At 43.4% G+C, this 15330-nt stretch overlaps 1 protein-coding gene across 2 annotated transcripts in view; it reads left to right on the top strand.

Moving 5' to 3' along the window:
• The window catches only part of BAIAP2L1 (BAI1 associated protein 2 like 1), a 34725-nt gene extending 20699 nt beyond the window's left edge, over positions 1 to 14026 (top strand). Inside the window, exons 4-14 of one of the 2 annotated variants that reach the window (NM_001277529.2) lie at positions 5218 to 5279; positions 5372 to 5443; positions 5744 to 5881; positions 7444 to 7596; positions 8046 to 8213; positions 8959 to 9109; positions 10253 to 10460; positions 10734 to 10808; positions 11131 to 11293; positions 12975 to 13015; positions 13450 to 14026. In NM_001277529.2, the coding sequence (NP_001264458.2) occupies positions 5218 to 5279; positions 5372 to 5443; positions 5744 to 5881; positions 7444 to 7596; positions 8046 to 8213; positions 8959 to 9109; positions 10253 to 10460; positions 10734 to 10808; positions 11131 to 11293; positions 12975 to 13015; positions 13450 to 13525 (1307 nt within the window). In that variant the 3' untranslated portion in view covers positions 13526 to 14026. Of the gene's footprint in view, positions 1 to 5170; positions 5280 to 5371; positions 5444 to 5743; positions 5882 to 7443; positions 7597 to 8045; positions 8214 to 8958; positions 9110 to 10252; positions 10461 to 10733; positions 10809 to 11130; positions 11294 to 12974; positions 13016 to 13449 lie in introns of both variants that reach the window. The other variant, XM_046900596.1, reaches the window with a different exon arrangement.
• The last annotated feature ends 1304 nt before the right edge of the window (positions 14027 to 15330 follow it).

Here is a 15330-nt window from a genome sequence, read left to right as displayed (position 1 = left end):
TTTGTTCTTCCTTCACCCTCTGCAGTCACCTTCATAGCATGCACTGAATGGCCACGTGTCAGTGCCACTTCATAAAATTAACCTCAGGAAGATTTATTCCTTGCTGCCCACTTCGTGTTCGCTGATGCAGTAAGGAAAGGCAGACTTGACCTAGTCCTGTGGATTTATGTGCGCACGAGCATTAACCCTACACGTTGTCTCCCCCCACAAGTATTCTGGGCAAGCTGCATTAGAAGCAGAGCACAGTCAGTGGTTTGGAAACCAACACACTGTTTTGCCTTTTCTTATTTTTTCATCTACGCTAATTTCCATTAAGACTTTCTGCCTTCTTTCAAGTATCTGCTGCACAGTTAAGTCCTTCTGCAATAAATCCTTCCTATGAGAGAATGGTAAATTGAACGTACTTGAAGTTTAACAGATGTTTAGGTCAGTTATATTTATGTTGCGCTGCATTCTTTTGAGACTTCCCATTTCACCTCCTTTCGGGGGCTAATGGCTTCCAATGACTTTGTTTCCAGCTCTCCTTAGTCATCAGTGCCTTTCTTCTGGGCAAAGGGCAACTGGGAAGAAAGAGCATCTTGACAGAAGTGGGAGCTCCTGATACGCCTGACCTGTCCTGTCTCCATGTGTAGCTTTGACTCAGCCCTTTGCTCTTGTTTAATACAAATAATTACATGGCTTCATCTCAAAGACCTGCCCTGAATGCAAAATAGGACAACAGGAGATAAAGGAGTGATTCTAATTGGGCACTTTGTTCCCAGGCACCTAACAGAGTCTCTTTAGTGAGACCTGACATTTCTCCAGTGACCTCCTCTAAAGATAAACAAAATCCTAACTATATTTCAAGTAGGTGATGAAATCAATAATTTTATCAGTTCTAAGATAGCCAATTGATATTTTAAAAGTTTAAGTGGTTTTCTTGGTTCCATTTTTGTCTCTGTTTTGAACTAACTCCTCCTACCTTCTGTTCGGAGCAGCAGTCAGCATAAGCTAAAAAGATAAACAACCACTAAAATTGCTCAGTGTGAACAGTGAGATTGAACTGTAACTGCTGCAGAAGCTCTACATTCTGGCCTCATAATGAAGATGCTTATTATCTGTTCTATTTTCAAGCGAGGCTTTCTGCTAGAAATCGCTTTCCTTGTTTTTCATCTACTGTGAAGGCAATTGTTCAGAGATGTCTTCTTCCTCACGTGCTGCTGTGTGTGGAGAAGTGTTGTGTATTTCGGGTTAGTGGTTCTTATTTATTCTTTCTGCACACAAACCCAACAGAGCATTAATGCAATTCTAGCCTGTCTTACGTTCTTAACAGAAAACATAGGCACAGCTAAGAACCTCGGGTAAGCCTAAAAACCCCCCTCAAGTTTCTAAGAGGTCTTCTAAGAGGTCAAGTTTTTAAGAGATCGTTCTGCTGTACACCAAACCCACCTGAAACTGAAATCAATTTACTGTGCAATTTGGCATTACTACCCATGGTCACATTTCAGACTGGGGCCATGTTACACAGCCTAGTTTCAACTGCTCTACATGAACGATGCTTGGTATATTTTTAAGGTCACTTTTCTTTTAAGGTGAGATGTTTTCCCGAAATACCCATCTGTAAAAGTTGTTTCCTTTCTTCCCTTCACTGTAATACTGAGCTGATATTAACAGAACAGAACATGTCCGTGAACAATTATGAATACATTTTTGTTTTCTAAAACAAATGTGGAAATATTTAACATATTTCTACTGTTTTCATCACAGAGATTTTGTGTTTAGTGGGGGGGAAATGTAAAGCAAAAAAAATGGTATCTTTGAAAGTGAAGTGCTGTAATGGTTATGTTTATCACGAGGAGTGGTGGTTTGTGTTTGTTAATTCATTGCATAATGTGATGCCTAAAGCTGGTTTGGTCTACAGTATGTCTGTCATCAGCTGGACATAAGCAGTCTGTTATCATGCAGTCTAGTCATATTTTGTAGTGTATTTGCATGTTTGCTAGCTGTGGGGTTTGACAGTAAATGATGACAAGGTCGAGACTTGGTTACTGTGTATTAAGAGGTCTCACTAAACCTGATCATGAGCAGCTTTAATACATAGCAAAATATTTTTAATTGATGTGAGTAATACATTTGTCCTCACTTCAGGTAGCTTTCTTGACCTTTTTACAAACTGAATAATTACCAAGCACCAGGGCCTGGCCCTACCTGACGTCATCATTAATCTAATGACCTACTGTGTTTACTAGAGCTATTTTATAATTCACAATTGTAATCAAAATCAACGTGCTGTCCTGAAGTTGTTTGGTTTCCATCCCACTTGGGTGCTGTGACGTGGAGGCCTGGGCTCATTTTACCTCTCCTGACTTACACTTCCACAGAAACCTTTCTCCTACACAAATCTTAATCAGGAGGGCCGTCCAAACGCGGTAACCCATTCTCTTAAACTGGTGATAAAAGACCATGGCAGACGTCCACTTACAAAGTGTTCTCTATTTAAAGAGCAGAATCTGACCTCTAATGTAAACTATAACTTAACTCTTAATAGGTCCGTGCACTCACTGTGAGCTCTTTTCAGAGCATGAAAGAGGAGGCGAGGCAGTGAGTCGGCACACCCGGTGCCTCTGCATTGCTGGTAGCAGCAAAGAGATCCCAGCACAAAACGGGTTTTGTCTGACGTGCAGGGCACAGGGAGCCTCTGGTGAGGGGGGAAAGAGGATGCAATGAGAGAAACGGCCACTGATGTTTAAAAGCAAAACGTGCTCTAGGGTGTGCAAAGAAAAGAAACTTGGAAAATAATGCAGCACAAACTGTTCAGAAGGAAGTGCCCATTTTAAGGTTCTCTTAATCTCAGGATACGTTTGGGCAGTATTCTTTGCAATAAGGCTCAAAACAAAAAGGTAGCTAGTTTTCTACCCAAGTATTCAAAGCCGAAAGCCTGGCGGGCTGCGGTCAGATGAGTGCTGTGTGAGACAGGAATAACAAGCCCTGAGCGTCAGGTTTTCCACCCGCCCCACTCCAGGTGAATGGGCCGTTTCAGCGGGCGCAGCGCTGCAGGGCTGTGTGCTCAATGCCCGGCCTTGTGGGCTGCCTGCTGAACGCACTGCGCTGCGCCGGCGCTGCCAACTGCTCACAGAGTGCACGGCTTTGGCAGCAGCTCCTCCCAGCACGCGTTACACACAGAGTGCACACACTCCTCTCAAAAGGATAAACAACTCGTGGGGGCAATTTTCTGATGGCCATTCCAGCACTCACCACGAATGCCTATGAATTCCCAGCAGCTTTGTGTTCTGCGCATTTGAAGCCAAGCAAACTTCGTAGTCTTATCCGGATTATTCCCCCGTTTCTTTTAACACTGCATCACTGCGTGGTGGGTTTTCCTGTTATACAAAACCCCTCTAATTTTGAAATGCCACTGCAGTCAAATATGTGCCTTCTCAGTTGATCTGGGTGACACAAGGACTACAGACTCAACTGCATTCGCTGCTGCAGCCATGAGAATAACAAGGGCGCTTACCGGTGTCCATTGCTTCAAGTGTTTATGTGACTACACTGTTTACTTTCCTACTGCATAGGAAATAATTACTGTAGTAACTCTCACTTCTTGTAGTATTTACTTCTCTACTTCTAATCACCAGCACCCCATCACTGTAGGCTGTTTGTATGGAACTTCCTACCTTACACTTAGTGCCCACTGCCCCTTCTTCTGCTGCTGGGCAACACGAAAAGAGCCTGGCCCCATCCGCTTGACTCCCACCCACCAGACACTGATGAGCATCAGTAACATTACCCTTCGGTCGCCTCCAGGCTGAATGCCCCACGTCTGCCATCCTTCCTTCACAATGGAGATGCTCCAGGCACGGGGTTACCAGAACCCCATGTACACCATGGAGGGATGGGTCTTGATAGCTGGGGAGATGTTGAGAGAGGAAGAGATGAGAAGTTCTGCCGTTCATTTTATTTAGCTGAATTTGTCAATTATCTGCACTTTGGGGGAGCTTTTACCTACACCTGAAGGAACAGAGGCATTATAGGGCGCTGTGTCTTTGCTGACTCAGTTCTGTGCCGTGATTCTGCCAGTGGCACAGAATCCCAAAATCAGAATTACTGTCCATAGTTTCGTAGGGCCACCTGTACATAAGAGCAGCACCACTTCAGGTTTAATGCTGTAAGCACCGTCTGTTAGATAGTTCAGGGTGGGATAAGTGCAGGGTTGATGGGCAAACAGGTGGATGTCTGGAGGAGGCATGACAGCGGCCCGGCTCTGAAATGGAACCTGTGTACTGCCATGGAAATATAACAACAATAAAACCTCTCCAGACAAAGGCTGTTCTGCCATGGCCCTATCAGACCAGTGGCTGCCTCCGGCTGCATTCGGGTGAAGTCAAACTGGGCACTTTAGGCGCTGTCAGCCGCTCCTCCGAGCAGCCCCACGGACACGGCAGAGCAGGGATACTGGGACGGCTGCGTCAGGGCAGGACTGCGGCAGGCACAGCTCAGATTGGTTTGCACACAGAACCACACCCAGAAGGAACGAGGTTCTTTTCCCCTACAGACTCCTAAAGCAAAGCAAAACGTTCCAGCTCTAAACTGCCACAGTTAGAAGTAAGCTGTGTAACTGCTAGCAGACAGCAAAGAGTAACAGGCGTATTTAGGAGCTGTTAAGAGGAAGCTGAGAAATCTGCCTTTCCCGTCTGTTAGTTAATGCCATAGAGACAGGCTGTAATCCCTGATAAAACAGCATGAGAAATTAATCAGCATACGTATCAGACCTGCTTTAGCAGGTGTGCTGTCAATGAACGTGGAAGGTGACTGCAGTGCTGACGCCGTGGTTAGTTAAACATTAAGGTTCGGTTTGCAGGCTGAGTGGATAGCAGTTGTTTGGACAGCAGCAGCTATCTCTAGTCCCCATGTCCTGTGCCCCACGTTGGCAAGAACAGTCTCTCACTGGATCAGTCGTGTTACCTTGGGGAGAAGGAAGGAGTTACTTTGTCTGTCACACCAACCTTGCTTGCACAACAACACAACTGATTGTTTTCCTGTCCTTTATGAGCTTCTTGGTTGGTTTGTGGCCAGATACGCTTAATTATTTAAACTGCTGTGCTAAGAAACAGCAGGAAGTTTCCTATCTCTCTTAATATAGCTCACCAATGTATTAGTTACACACATTTTATTGCTGCTTGTTAACCAGCTTCAGAGCTCTATGAAAGGAAGAAATGCGGTTGTGTTTCCCAACAGGCCAAGTCCTGGTGGAAATTTCAAGAACGCACAAGAAACTTAACGACAGCCTGGAGGAAAGTGTAAGTGCAGCCCCTCCTTCACCCACCCCACCTTCTGAATCAACAACCGCTTCTGCTGATTTCTAATAACCCCTAATTTATTTGCTTTTAAGTTTAAGAAATTTCATAAGGAAATTATATCTGAACTGGAGAAGAAAACAGACCTGGATGTAAAATACATGACCGTAAGTACATTCAGTTCTAATACCAGAAAGGTCATCTTTTATTTATCCGTTGCTCCCTAACAGTTTATTAATCACTGTTAGATTTGACTCTACTTAAACACGGCAAAAACGTCTGTGCTCATTTTGAGCTAAAATAGGAACCAGTGCACGACTTCAGAGCATTCTTAACCCACAGCTGAGAAAAGCAATTGGTCGCCTCATTTGGTATGCATTAGCAATATCTATGGTAATGCTGTCTGGTTGCTCACACGAGTGGCACTGCGGAGCGCACTGAGATGTTTGTAAATGCTCTGATTGCAGGCGACTTTAAAGAGGTACCAAACCGAACACAGAAGTAAATTGGATTCCCTGGAGAAGTCTCAGGCTGAGCTGAAAAAAATCCGAAGGAAAAGCCAAGGAGCACGAAATGTAATGAAATACGAGCATAAGGAAATGGAGGTCAGTGTGGTGGCTCTTGGTCTGCTTCCTTCTTTTTTTAATGTTATTTTGTATGAGACCCGGTCAACAGAAACACTGAGCTATTACAGGTCCTATCCAGGTCTTCCAAAGCTTAACTTCTGAAGCCTACAGCAACTTTTGTACATGCTAGGTAATTAGTTAATTCACAGCTGCCCTGCAAGTGGTTTGGCAGGTTAAACTAACTTCAAAGAATGTGTATTTCTGATTTCTCAGAGCTGCTGCACGTTAAAGGCACTCCTAGAATAATGACTGCAGCTGAAATTAGATGCTGGCTGTGCTGCTGTACGCTTCAGAGGCGTTTGCTTCAGCTTCAGGGTTTCTTAGATGGCCACTACTTGTGAACGGCCTTAAAGCACCTCGGGAACTGCACCCTTATGCAGCAGTTTACTCAGCTCTGCTACGTACATTCAGCAGTAATTTGCTATGAAAGCATTTCCCGAAGTAGGCCATACTACTTATTTATTACCTCTGCTACTGTTCTTAAACAGCATTGCCATCTTGAGGCCAAATAAGGAATGGCAAGGCAGTGCAGACATGACCTGTTATTTCAAATAAAATGGTAACTATTTTCGGAGATACTGTGTTTTGTCAGCTCGTATATTTTTTCCTCTGTGTTTTTCTATTCACCTTATTTCTTTAAGGAAAGCTCTGTTTATAACAAGGCACAGAAGCATAAGTCATACCAGCTCTTACTTCTTACAGCGTGTTTTAACCCACCTTCACAAGAACAGTTCATTTTCAATGTGTGGGACTGAGAATTCAAGAATGAGCCTTTAAGCACATTTTAGCCACAAACTTTCATAACCTCAGATAAATACATTTTAGTCTCTTTAGTAACTCACTTTTTCCTCTCTTAAAATGAAGCATAGATTCATTACAGCTTTGTGAGAGTAAATGTAACAGCTATAGAACAGATGAAGGTAATTAGTCCAATTAGAGAACACCTGTGCCTTTAAAATTGCCCTGTTGCTGCTGCTTTGAAGTCATATTATTATTTGTTACAGCATTTAATTTAGAAGATAAAATTCTTTTTCTTGTTTTGCTTTGTTGTCCACACACAGACAGACAGACAGACACACACACACACACAGAGTAGAATCATAAAATCACTTAGATAGAAAAAAACTCTTAAGATCATCAGGTGCAACCATCCAACAACCTACCAAGTCCAGCCCTAAACAATGTGCCACATCCACACGTCTCTTCAGCTCCAGGGACAGCAGCTCCACCAGTGCCCATGCAGCCATTCCGATGCCCACCATCCTTCCGTGAAGAAATTCTTCCTGACATCTGAATCTCCTCTGGTGCCCTTTCCTCACACCCTGGAATACTGATTGCCTATAATAAGAATACATGTGTGTCTGATGAGATTGGAGAAGTCAGGTGTGTGCATGAAAAGAGAATGACTTGGAAGCAGAGCCACTGCACCCCGCCTTTCTGATAACTTTTTCTTGTCTTTTTGGAACTCCCTTCGGTAACTGGACAGAGTATCAAAGAAAGCTCACAGACTCTATGTGATTTATCTACTTTTTTTCCCTTAGTATTTGGAAACCGTGAGCTCTCGACAGACTGACATTCAGAGATTTATTGCTGAAGGCTGTAGAGAAGCTCTACTTGAAGAAAAAAGAAGATTCTGTTTTCTAGTTGACAAGCACTGCAGTTTTACCCAGCACATGCACTTCTATCACGCTCAGGTCAGTGGCATGCATGTACATAAAATGAAGCTCCTGGAATCTAATCATATCAGAGATCTTAAGATCTCTTCTAGTATCTGGACGAGACTGCCACAAATAGTTTAGATAGCAGTGGAAGCACTGTAGTGCCAGACAAGTGTTGTGATCTGTTTGTAGAGAATGTCTATGATGTGATATTCTCATAAATGTACCACTGCGAACAGTAAGGGGTTACTATGGCTTCTTAAAAAAACACACGTGAAGAAGTATGGCATTTCTAATATCTGACCCTGAAAAAGGACCATCTCTTTCTACTATATACTTCAAAGAGATATTACTTAGCTTTTAACATGTTTGAAAAGACTTTCATTTCGCTTATCTTTTTTTCTGTAAGAAAAATTAGCAAGTAGCTCTGTGTAATTTTATGCAAAATTGTATCTTTGATGAGTACCTCTTACATGTGGATGCAGTGTGCAGAATTCCTCAACGCCAAGCTGCCTGGGTGGCAGGAAATCTGCAGTGATGCCACCAAAGTTCCTGAAAAAGTCAAAATGATGATTGAGGAAATAAGGACACCTGGTTCCACTCCCATATCAGGAACTCCGCAGCCTTCACCAATGATAGAGAGAAACACCATGGTATGTCATTCCCTGATAGCTCAAGGCTCTCTTTCAAATGGGTCCAGATTGGCTTCACTAGTTTCTATTGTACTTAAGCATTTGGATTCAAGGCTACAACACGCATCAGCTAAAATATAATAGGGTTGGGTAGGAGAGCAAAACCATTAAGCAGCTCTGCTGCTGGAGAAATACACAGAGTAAAGCAGGCAGAAGCGCACAGGCAAAGAAGGCTGTCTCCAGTTGGGTGTGCAGGGCTTTCCTGCAGAGCACAGCCTTAGGACTACCCTGCTCTTTGCCACTCTATTTCCAACGTTCCTGTCTGTAAATGCTAGGAATTACATACTCGAGGTTCAAGATAAACAAAATTTTACTCTTTCCTTCTTCCCTCTGATTCTTATTACAGAATGCTGAAGTAAAATTAAATTCTCAGTTCCCCCCGTTTGCATGTTGTGTTACTATTGGTTACTGAAATTCTAAATTCAGTACTCCAGTAGTCGTGTTAAGAAATGTACTGATCTATGCAGGAGTGGGCTGTTTGTGGAAACCTGGGCTTTCATAGCATTCCCACTAACTACTGTGCACCAGGGAATGGGACCTTTGCAAACTCTTCTATCAGAAGTTTCATAGTGAGATAGGCCCAGCAGAAAGGCCTTACATACACACAATTTGGGAAAACCTGAGCATTGCTTTCTAGAGGTTATGTTGCAAATAACCCAGGAAGTCATGTCACCTCCCTGTCAGCACAATGTTTTTCTGATTCTAGATTGGAAACAATTTTTATGCTCATAATGAAAATGCATCAAAGGTGCCCCCTGCTCCTGTGGGCAGGGCATACACCAGCCCGCTTGTGGACATGTTCAACAATCCTGCCATGGCTCCAAAGGTGTCTCCTGAAAGACCAACCAACCCAGCAGGTGAGAGTCATTTCATTGCAAACCACGTACGTGCAAAGGGCGCCTTACAGAACTCAACATTATCTTTGGGATTTCGTTACTACTATCAGGATTTGAATTCCAGGATACGTGGAGGAGCATAAAATGGTCCTTACAGAGTGTTTGTATGGCAGTCACCTCGTAGGTGTAGTGCATGTCATAAGAAGGAAATAACTGTTCGCAATAAAATTAATCTCCCTACCTTGAACTTCTATTTTAATCATTTGCCATGCATCCGTGATTAACACAGCTTAACTGCTCTCTGTGCTCTCAATCTAATCAGAAGAATGCATTCTATGATTTTGGACCAGATACACACCATTATTTCAGTGCACACGAACAGACACCAACTAACATTGCAGTCTTGGTATGCTTTCCTTTGAGAGTGTATAGCAGCCAGGAGAGAATGCCCGTGGGGCAAAACAAGCTGTCCTGTACTTCTCTTCCTGAAATGTAAACCCCTGTTACAGTATTTTCTTAGTCTGTAAAATCTGAGTCATTGACTTACTCTGCTACAGGGAAAGAACTGAGCCTACATCACAACAAAGCAAATGCAGAACTCTTCAGTGCTAGAACAGCAATTCCAGCATTTCTTCCTTAACAATGCCTTTGAAGTGCACTATACTGGTCAAAAAACATACATTTCTGAGACGTCCTTTAAATCATCTTCTGGAAAACATCTGATGTCTGCAAAGTGCCAAGTGTCTGCAGTTGTCATTGATTCAGCTGAAGCTCAGTGCTGGACATGATAATGAAATCACATCTTGGACTTGTTTCGTTTTTTAAGAATGGAAAATTTTCGGAGTCTTCTGCAGCTGCTTCTGGTTAGCACTTCTTATGCCAAGGGAAGAAAGCAGTAGCAAGTTAACGCTTAAGGAACTTTTTATGTCTGTTGGTTCAACATTACTGTGGCAGCGAGTGTGCATGTATACAAATAGCAATGCTGTTAAGAACTCTGGTGATAAGAAACACTGAAAGATAACTGAGAGTCTAAGCAGAACCCAAACAGTACAAAGTCTCACAACTACACTGCACTTAAGCACTGCTTTACCAGATCTTCTTTTCCTGACAGCTAATTGTACTTTGTTAATATGGTTAATTTTGCTTTTTTGTTTTGTTTGACAGAGAATTCAGATGATGCCAGTTTATCACGCTCAACTTCTGTTGCCACAGGGCTAAACATAATGAAAAGGCAGAAAGTAAAGACAATCTTTCCACATACTGCTGGAAATAACAAGACATTACTTAGCTTTGCACAGGGAGATACCATCATACTTCTTGTATCTGAAGAAAAGGATGGCTGGCTTTACGGGGAACATGAGTCAACTAAAGTGTAAGAGAATCAATTTATTACCCAATTTGAACATGAAGGAAAAGTGTCCCCAGCAGATATTAGTACATGGTTTTCCACCTTTTTCTGCTGTCGCTGAGTGGGGACTTCTATCTGGAGAATCTCACTGCATGTGTTGCAGGGAGCTCTTGCATACCAGAACCCCCGGCCTTTAAACGTTACATCTTCCAGAGTCCACCGTTTTGTCTGGTGTTGACTTCTGAAAAATCTTTCCAACTTTATATTATATGAAATTGAAATCCCTTTCCATTACAGAAAAGGATGGTTTCCATCATCATATACCAGACCACTAGAAGAATCAGAAGAAAAAGCCTTTGTTCCAGCATCAAGGTAATATTTTGAATGGAATGTGCAAAAAATATCCAAATCTTCTTTAACATGTATTAAAAATATTACTCTTCTGCTTACACCATCAGTTGTTCAGTAACATATGCAGTAAGTACCTCCTAACTGTCATACCTAGATCACATTACCATGGTTTAATGGCGACACAGAGACCTAAGAATGATCATCAGTCCAACTTAAAAGTCCCGTGGACTTCAGTGAGATTACATGCCTTAATTACACATTTGTGTTCTTTCCTGGGACTAACGACAAGGAGGAAAGGTGTATTATGGGAACTGAGCATTACCTGCTGGGTTCTGTCTTGCAGCGCTGCGCCGGTTAGAAGTATTAGCTCAGTGAATCTTGCAGAAAAAGCTGGTGTTGTCCTCCCACCGCCAGACTATCTGGGTTCAACTTCAGATAAGAGAATGGAGTCTTCCAAAGGTACTGCTGCTAGAACACCAACTGACAAACCAGAAAGTGCAGGTCTGGTAAGTAATCAATGCCATTCATCTAAATGTTCTGCACCGCTTACTCTTCTTGACCTACTTAACTGAGCTCTTAAATGAGGCCCTTAATACCGTGCTATTTGAGATACTTGTACCTGACTTCAGTAGCTACTCTTCAGGATTATTATGCTTTTCTGGTATCTCAGTCTACCCAGAGTAATAAGGAGGGTGCCAAATTGTTTGGGGATACAATTAAGAGCACTAGAAGCCCTGCGCTTTCCCTGCATAGCAGAGAAAGAGAATCTGTGAAACTTGAGAACATGTTCTCATGGAAAGCAGTACAGATCTATAATCTTAAGTGACAGCAGAGCTGTAGTGGGACAGAGGACTTAAAACAGCCGAACTCTGTGTCCAGGAGTACTTTACACAACACCTTGAAAGTCAGTGCTACTTCTGTGAATGCTGTTGAGGGATGTGAGCACTAATTAATGCCTACATTCAGCATTTTACAGATGAGTGGAAGTGCATTTTTTCAGAATGGATAATGCTCTATAAATTTGGTATTTCTACTTTTAAGTCGTCATTCAAGCAATGATTCAAAAAGAAGAGTAATATCAAATTAGGCAATTATTAGTTTTGATTTTGTTGCTTGTCCAAATATTGCACTGCTGTGTATCCAATGCAGACACCTCCTGGAAGCAGTGCAATTAGTTTGCCATTTGAAATACTTAAAATTAAATACGCTCATACTAAAAGTTTAGTGGAAAAGAGGACAAGTGTAATGTTTGCCAAAGCCTCCCCGCTGTGCAGCAGGCTTGGCAGCCCCACGGTGCAGCAGCTGACTTCATGGCACCCAAGCACTGCACCCCAAAGGACCGCCGTGTCAGTGCCACACTGCCATCTTCTGGGTAGTCTCAAATCCACAAAGATGAAGGAAATCTCATCACAGAAGTAAAGTGCAAACTGTAGCTGTAAATACAATGCTTTCAGATTGTACATTTCAACAAATGTGACAGTTTGATCAGAACAAAATACAACAATACCTGTACAAAGGCATTCCTCTTCTCGTGCCACTCCCAGGCAGCCACTGCTGGTTAAACACGTCGGTGCTGCCAGGGCTCACTGCTTTGCTTTGCGTTCACCTTCACTGCTCACAGTAGCCATGGGAGACACCTTCACCCATGTGCCGCATATCAACAGTAGCTGAACACAGGAGGGTGTCTGTGGCGGTGGGATTGGGGGTTTGGTTGTTTGGTGGGTGTCTGTATGTGGTGTTGGGCTTTTTTTGGCCTCACGCACTGACAGCCACAGCCACTTCTGCAGTGTGCTACAGAAACTGCATGGCAACACTTTGCTTCTGTCCTCTTCTTCTGGTTGCCAGTTTTCGGTGATGTCTGATATTTTTACCTGTACGGTGCAGGCCAAGACTCAAATAATTGCTGATCTTGGGAAAACAAAACAGAACTGACCCCTCTGGGGAAGAAGACCCCATTCTCTACACTGTATGCACACACAGCTGTCAGCATTTGGATGTTCTGAGATCATTCTTCTCTGCCCACCTCTGCACAGCTCAGCTAAATTAGACAGCTATTAGTCCAAGTTACTAAATATTTCATTCTGTTTGAATGGTGGGGCCTCTTTTCCTTAGCAGGACAGTGAGGAGAGCACCTGTAGCACATTTTGTTGCTTTTTAAATCTGTACCAAAATCCTTTTCTCTTACAGAAACCCGACATGAATGGCATCGTAAAACCACCCTTTCTAAGGTACATTTTAAAGCTGCTTATTCAGTTACAGCTGTGCTGATTTTTATTTTGATGTATGCTATCGAATTGACTGAGGGAACTGAGGATGTCCTTTCCTGAGCTGCTCTGACCATTGGCAGCAGTGTTAAACCCGCAGTGTCAGAAGTGCTGTTAGGGGAGCACAGACCCCCCCAGAGCAGCAGGCACTTCTTCTGCAGGTTGGCACAGAGTGGGGGTTAAATCCAACATTCCTTGGAAGCCTTTAAGGGAACGTCCAGATCGAACCAGACAGCAACTTACCAAACCTGGGACTGCTGTCAAGACAGTTCTCCCGTGCGAGGCTGTTTTAAATGCTCAGGCTAAGCTAGGAGTCGTGTAGGATCTGTTGGTGTGAAACTGCAACGTGTTCTTCCAGCACAGCGAGCCCTGCAGTAACTTTGTGCATTCCTTTTCAGTGGAGAAAATCCTTTTGCAACTGTGAAACTCAGACCAACAGTAACAAACGACAGATCAGCACCCATTATTCGATGAACAGATGATCCACGTATATATTTCCTCCTTATAAACATCTGCAGTAATGATAATTGCTATCTAAACTTGTCCTAAAAATTATTTAAGTGTAATTACTGTACAATAGAATCGTACTGCTATGGATTTCTGATTTTTCACAGCATTCCTTGTAACGAGGCTGTTGCTTTGGGCTGCGGTTGGGGCAGCTCAGTTTGGTTCTACAGAACACCTTCTGCAGGGGGACGGATTTGTGGAGATGCTGGAGATGGTTTGGATGCTCCAGGAGATCTGACTGACTAAAAGCTCACAGATCTGAGGGGTTGGCATTCGTTGTTTGGAAATTGCCACGGTAAGCTGTAGAACACAAGCCTTGCCTTTGCCACTCACTCAATTAGAAAAGGCCGACTGATTTTTTAACACAGCAATGTACCAACTGCCTTATTGCAGAGTAGAGAACTGTCTGTATGCAGCGACAACACGTTATTTTGTTTAAAAAGACTCTAAATAAATATTTATCCTCTATGCATATGTAATGCTTCGCTTAATGGCAGATACAAGTTAGAAAATGTTAGCGTAAACCTATTTCAAGTCTAATATATTGTCAACACATTCTTCAATAATATATTTATATGTATTTTTAAACACACCATCAAACCTCAGTCATACAAAGCTTGCAGTACAAGTGCTGTGCTTTTCTTACACCGCCACTACTGAGGTGGTTCACTGCCCTGATAATGCAGCCTTGGATTAAGGTTGGCTTTCTTGTGGAGGAGCCGAGCAGTGGCACAAATGGCAGCAGAATGCAGCATCTCACAGAGCAGAACATAACTGACAAACCTAACTTTAGCCCCAGGGTTGTGCCTTACTGCAGGCTTGGAATTCCTGCATTAAATGGATTTAACTCATCTGAAGAACTCTCTTCCTACTGTAATAATCACCTTAGAAATGAGCCTCAAATCTTACAGTGTCTCCTTATTCTGCACGAGGTTGGGAAGGTTATGGCCATACAGCACAGAGCTGCCTCCTAGCTGCTGTACAACAGTGTACAACTGTGTTTCTCTGGCCTGTCCCAGTGCTCAGCCCTCACTCTTGGTCCTCCCACCTTCCATAAGTACAGCACACACTGATGCAGCATCCCAGGGCTGCTCTTTGGTGTGCCCAGCGCTGCTCCTACAGTGGCTGTGAGTGACAGGAAATGTCTTTGGTTACTGGGTGTGAAAAGCAGCACAGGAGCCTGCTGGCTGCAGGCCACTGCCCCTCATTCCACCTCCTCCCCTCGCACTGCCTGTCAGGTTTGTTGGCTATGGAACCTTCCATGAGTACGTCACAGCAAGCACTCCCATCTCAAGGGCATAACTCACACCTGAGCCAAAACATTAGAAAGGGAGTCAAAGACCATAAGCCTTCAACAGTTCCTTATCAGAATGAAATAATGACGTACCTAAACCTTTTTCTTGGCACTGAGCGGTGCCACAGCCTCTCTTCTTGGGTAAGCGTTCCCTGCTGCAGCCAGAAGGGACTGGTGGTGCACAGCTAACACCAGTTCCCTGCTGGTAGGAAACTCCTGCTGCAGCAGGTAGGATTTGCTGCTGCAAACCCTCGGAGGTAACACTTGTGCCCATGAGCAGCACCTGCCCTCACTAAACCAAGGCTCTGAGCCTTCTGCAGTAGGAGGATGCACTCACCCACACCTATTACACGGCGGTAGCACAGACAGCACTTGCACTGATTTCCTCAATAGTTTGCAAGAGGAAGGGATCCACCTGATGAGGCAAATACACCCCTTCACCATACAGGTACAACTCCAGAACATCACTATTTTCCAT

The sequence above is a fragment of the Gallus gallus genome, chromosome 14 (assembly GCF_016699485.2).
Source record: "Gallus gallus isolate bGalGal1 chromosome 14, bGalGal1.mat.broiler.GRCg7b, whole genome shotgun sequence".
NCBI classification, from domain to species: Eukaryota; Metazoa; Chordata; class Aves; order Galliformes; family Phasianidae; genus Gallus; species Gallus gallus.
Note: the sequence above shows the minus strand (reverse complement) of the source record. Positions and strands in the feature narration are given on the sequence as shown.